Source organism: Nematolebias whitei, chromosome 10 (genome assembly GCF_014905685.2).
Source record: "Nematolebias whitei isolate Nwh7 chromosome 10, NemWhi1, whole genome shotgun sequence".
In the NCBI taxonomy this organism is placed as follows: domain Eukaryota; kingdom Metazoa; phylum Chordata; class Actinopteri; order Cyprinodontiformes; family Rivulidae; genus Nematolebias; species Nematolebias whitei.
This window is the reverse complement of record NC_056507.1, coordinates 31455681-31461230: the sequence shown is the minus strand read 5'-3', so window position 1 is coordinate 31461230 and position 5550 is coordinate 31455681. Positions and strand designations below refer to the sequence as shown.

Genomic DNA, 5550 nt, shown 5'->3' with positions numbered 1-5550 from the left:
TGTATAAAATACTTTCTAATGATGTTATAACTATCATTATATATGTTGTTTGTTGTTGTGGTTTCTCGGTTTTGTCTTGTCTTTCTTTCCGCAGGTCTAGAGGCAGACTTCAATGATGTTGATTTGTGTTCTCTTTATCTCTCCCTCTCCTCTATTCCTATTTCCTTCTTTACCTTTTAACCCTTCTCTCACTTTTCTTCTTTGTTTTTCGTCCCCGTGTCCATTACATCTGAAACAAGCCCATAGCAAATTCTAACAAAGTTTAATTTATATATCAAGTGGAGCATTAAGGCCAGCCATAATGCTCTGCTTGTGAAAGTAAATCTGTTGGGCATCACTTTGACACTCAGACAATAATTCTAAGTGTCACAATGCCGGACAGGACAAGGGAAAAAAAACAAAACAAAAAAAACCATTTACTTTAATTTGAAAAGAGGACATTGGACCACTGAGAGACAGTCCAGTTCTTTGTCTCCTCAGCAGGTAAGACACTTCTGATGTTGTCTCTGGCTCAGGAGTGATTTGACTTGAGGAATGAGACATTTGTATCTCATGTCTAGGAGTTAATCAGCTGATCAGGATGCGACACCAGGAGTTTATAGTACTGAACCTCTTCACAATATTCAAATTTTCTGAGACACAGAAGTTTTATTTTTTTATTTTTTGCAAGTTATAATCATCAAAATTACAAAAAATAATGGCTTGAAATATTGACCAAAAAAATTGAACTTTTTCACAATATTCAGATTTTTTTAGATGCACCTGTACACTTAAGGACCAAGGTGACGAATATAAATCTCAGCTTCTTTGAGCTTTTTCACTTTGGTTTTATAAGTCATGTATAAACGTTGTTATGGCGTGCTTTTTAAGGATGTGATAAGTTTTGTTTGAGTATGTGTCTATCCTCCTCAGATGGACATAAATGAAATGACTCACCCGTGGGGGCTTGAAGTTGATAGGGTAGAGCTTACCCTCGGTTCTCTAATAAAAGCCCCAGAAGACAGCCATGCTTCCCCTCTGGTCATGCCTCCATCTGTACCTGGACTCGAAGGCCTCACTGGCTCCATTCAGCAGCTGGCCATGCACTTTCTGAGTCCCGGAGGCAGTTCACAGCCTCACCAGGGTAAGAATAAATGCTCACACCTTTTTCCAGATATAGCTTTGCCAATGTGCAGCTGTACTTATGTGTACCCTCTTCTTTTTAGAAGACAGCATAACATTTACAGACGAGCTCAGCAGTGACTCCAAGTCGGTCACCACCACACCAGGTTCTGTGGAGGAGCTGCTGAGCGGTGTTCAGACGCTACTCTCTGAGGCTTTGGTCCATCAGGTCGGGACTTGTTACCAGTTTGAAATCAGCTCAGCAGACGGACAACAGCACAAATACTATCTGGATTTAAGTCAAGGTGATGGCAGCTAAACCTGTCTGATAATGTAGCTCTTATACCAAAATAATTTAAAGAACACATGTTAAACAACAACAAAAAAAACACAACTAAAAGTAACTAGTAATTAAAATTAACATTGAATGGAATCACATTAAAACACACAACAAGAATATTTAGAGAAATTATCATTTATTCACAACAGGATGTAAAAAATGATGCCATCATGTCGGGGTCTATTAGTAAAGAAACAATCTTTTTGCTGCACCTGTAAAGTTTCAAGGGTCTGATGGAGTAGTTTTATAAAGATAAAAAGTTGTTCCAGATGTTTTAAGTAATATCAGACCTGATCTTTGGATGCATGCTGCGTGATCCAACTCCCAAGTGTTTTAAATCAGGGGGTCTCAAAATTTTTGGGTTCAGGGACCCCTTACAGGGGAGAAAAAGTTTCAGGGACCCCCTCATAACCTTCATGTTTATCAAATAATTTTCTTCCATTTGTCTTTTTAATGCAATGGAAGCATTTGTGTAACATAAATACTTAAGACTTGTTTTTTAATAGTGTTAATACAATTTTATACTTTTAAACATGGAGTGCATTTCATTCAAGACACAACATTTTTTTTATTTCAACTTCAAATAATTGCAGTTTTGAGAAAATTAACAGCATCAAAAATCAATTTAAAACTACCTATTCACATAATGAACATAATAAATGTATCGCAACTTCTTCAAATGATTACAGAAAACTTTACACAAAACTGAACAGAATCAGAACAGCAGTAGTCGTAACAAGTAACGGAGCTTAATTTGTAAATTTGTAAACTGATCAATGCCAGAACACAAAGAGCCGGGGGGGGGGGGGGGGGGGGATATGTCCGGGGGTCCTCCCCCAGAAAATTTTGAATAAAGAAAATGTGATTTCCTGTATTTTGGTGTGTGTTTACAGGTTCTTATACATCTGTGTATGCTACTTGTAAGTAAATATATATATATATATTTGCGGACCCCCAAGCACCGGCTTGCGGACCCCCAGGGGTCCGGGGATCCCAGTTTGAGAACGACTGGTTTAAGGAACCATCTATAAGACCTCCTCTGCACTCTGCATCCTGTTAACCCATGAAACTCGAGTCACAGAACATGGCCGCAACTAGACTGTCCATTCACAAATGCATCAACCCCAAATTTTCAGACTTCAGTGTTCACTATTAGCAGTATATATATATATATATATATATATATTTATATTTATATTTAATGAAAATATTTTTAGTCTCTGTTATGTAGCAGCCACAATATGAGAGAAGTAAAGGAGCTACAGGTCTGTGTTGTTTTAATCTAAAGTCAGAATATATTTAACGAACATCTGTGCATTTACGTTGGTATTTAAAAAGTTTATTTCCGTTCATTTTAGCATGGGGCTGCACTAAGTCTGTAATTTTTAATGTGTGTGTTGTGCAGGTAGGGGTGCGGTTGGCTCAGGGTCCTTGTGTCGAGATCCAGATGTGACTCTGAGCATGAGTGACGGCGACCTCGTGGCCATGTTCCAGGGGGAGCTAACGCCGTTTTCTGCTTACACGAGCGGCAGACTGAAAGTCCAGGGGGACATGAAGGCAGCCATGAAGCTGGAGGAACTCATAAAACAGCTCAAACAGCAACATCCATAACAAACACGAGTAGTTATTTAACTGTTTTTAAATTGATTTAATTCATTTTAACTGTAAATTATGATTTCTTAATATGTATATTCTGATTAAATTTTGAAAATTCTGGATTTGTGTAGTCTTTTTGTTTTAGTTTGTGCAAAGCATGAATTCTCATAGATATTCACACACTGAGACCAGATCATATCAGTTTGAGCCCTGCAGTGTTACCCTCAGACACTGCGCTGTCGTGTATTTTCTTGTTTATTTCAACAGAAGGGCCTTGATCGCTGCAAGAGGGGGGCCCACTAGACCAGCCTTCTTTTCAGGAGGAAACACACGGAGTCAGAGCAGCAGTTGAGGAAACACCAGAGTGAGCATTTTTATTTTCGTTTTGGAGTCGCCATGGTCAGGCTGAGTCTGTGTCGGAGCCCTGCGTCGCTGCTCCTGTCCTGGATAGAGGAGCCGATGGCTTCAGGTGTGCGCTTCAGCAGCAGCATGCCGGTGATCCAACACTCGCACTCTGAGAGCAGCAGCACCGTCAGGCCCTACAGTGAGATTCCTGGACTGTGGAAGCATGGTCTGCTCAACCTGTACCGCTTCTGGAAACTGGAAGGCTTCAGCAACCTGCACCGCGTCATGCTGCAGAACTTCAACACCTTTGGACCCATTTACAGGTAAGAAGGTTAGTATGCTTATAAGACGAGTCGTGATGTCGGTAAAAGAAAAACAACTGTGACGAGATGTTTTTTCTTTTTCTTGCTCTTGTCAGAGAGAAAGTAGGTAATTATGAAAGTGTTAATATCATCAAACCAGAAGATGCTGCGATCCTGTTCAAAGCAGAGGGCCATTATCCTAAAAGACTGACAGTTAAACCATGGACAGCGTACAGAGACTACAGAAACCGCAAATATGGAGTCTTGTTAAAGTAAGTGCTTCTGGTTTCACTGACGAACAATGGGTTGTTTTCAAAGCGTCAAACCGGCTCGTCTTCACACCACAGGGACGGCGAAGACTGGAGATCCAACCGAGTGAGTCTCAACAAGGAGTTGATCTCCGTGAAGATGCTGGAAATATTTGTGCCTCTGCTGGATGACGTGGGCCAGGACTTTGTGACCCGAGTTCACAAAAAGATCTCACAAAGCGGTCGGAACAAATGGACCACCGATCTTTCTCAGGACCTCTTCAAATATGCTCTGGAGTGTGAGAAAGTTTGGTCCTGTCTTGCTTGTTTTTATTATCCTGACTTTTTTTTTTTTTTTAATTGTCCAATTAAAACAAAACTCTTTTCTAAACAGCGGTGAACTTGGTGCTGTACGGGGAGCGTCTGGGTTTGATGCTGGGCTGCATCGACCCTGAAGCTCAGCACTTCATCGACTGCATCACGCTCATGTTCAAGACCACCACGCCCATGCTGTACATGCCTCCTGCTCTGCTGAGGAAGTTTGGAGTGAAGGTGTGGCGGGACCACGTGAAGGCTTGGGATGGGATCTTTAACCACGGTGAGACCTGCAGCTGCTGCTTATTGTCTGAGCTCATCAGAAGATTTGAGCACATTTCTTAAAGCACTTTGTGTTCTGGTGTTTCTGGCTTTTGGTGCACTAGCGGACCGCTGCATCCAGAACATCTACAGGGTGCTGCATCAGGAGACGGGCACCCCCAAGAAATATCCAGGAGTCCTGGCTACTTTGCTGTTGCTGGACAATCTGTCCATTGAGGACATCAAGGCCAGTGTCACTGAGCTGATGGCTGGAGGAGTCGACACGGTAACAACTAACAAAATCTTGGCATTTTTCCTCTCATGACTTCTTTTCATCAATTAAGGTTGTTAAAGCCGCCTTGCTTGTCTCCCAGACTTCTATAACCCTGCAGTGGACGTTGTATGAATTAGCCAGACACCCAAACCTGCAGGAGGAGCTGAGGGCCGAGGTGGCTGCAGCTCGAGCTGCGAGCCAGGGAGACCTGCTGGAGATGCTGAAGAGGATTCCTTTGGTCAAAGGAGCTCTTAAAGAAACACTGAGGTGAAAAAAATCCAGACATCACAACATAAGACTGAACTTTCTGCTGGTACAAACTGCTCTTTATGTAATGTAAAGTATTTTATACTATAGTTGCAGCACTGAGTTGTTTCAGCATTCACTCTTTGTTTTATCTCACCAACCTGTGAAATAATGCAAAGTCAGTTTTTAATCAAACTGTTATTTTTATTCCTCAGGTTGCATCCAGTTGCAGTGAGTTTGCAGAGATACATCACAGAAGATATAATTATTCAAAACTACCACATCCCATCTGGGGTAAGCAGCAGCTAAACCTACATTTAATTAACTTGGAGTTTTATAGAGAAATTAGCATTTTCTGTGAAAATACAATGTGAATCTTAAGAGGTACTATTTGCTGAAATTTGCTGAAGGAACTAAACCTGAGCAAATACTAGCTAAAATTAGAGAAAAGACTAACTAAAAGTAGCAAAAGGCAAGCTAAAATTAGAGAAAAGACTAACTAAAAGTAGCAAAAGGCAAGCT

The 5550-nt window shown here is 41.0% G+C and overlaps 2 protein-coding genes across 2 annotated transcripts in view; both read left to right on the top strand.

Annotated features, from left to right (window-relative positions):
* Window positions 1-912: 912 nt before the first annotated feature.
* On the top strand, window positions 913-3057 carry LOC119416362 (stomatin-like protein 1; the record flags this gene model as incomplete). The annotated part of the gene is given in 3 exon segments (XM_037683598.1): window positions 913-1123; window positions 1206-1406; window positions 2847-3057. Coding segments are annotated over 3 exon segments (618 nt in total), but the record flags the coding sequence as incomplete, so codon positions are not given.
* A 376-nt stretch (window positions 3058-3433) lies between these two features.
* The window catches only part of LOC119416479 (cholesterol side-chain cleavage enzyme, mitochondrial-like), a 3546-nt gene continuing 1429 nt past the window's right edge, over window positions 3434-5550 (top strand). The window contains exons 1-7 of the mRNA XM_037683713.1: window positions 3434-3705; window positions 3801-3956; window positions 4032-4231; window positions 4327-4530; window positions 4634-4794; window positions 4883-5049; window positions 5244-5322. Of these exons, the coding sequence (XP_037539641.1) occupies window positions 3434-3705; window positions 3801-3956; window positions 4032-4231; window positions 4327-4530; window positions 4634-4794; window positions 4883-5049; window positions 5244-5322 (1239 nt within the window). The remainder of the gene's footprint in view (window positions 3706-3800; window positions 3957-4031; window positions 4232-4326; window positions 4531-4633; window positions 4795-4882; window positions 5050-5243; window positions 5323-5550) is intronic.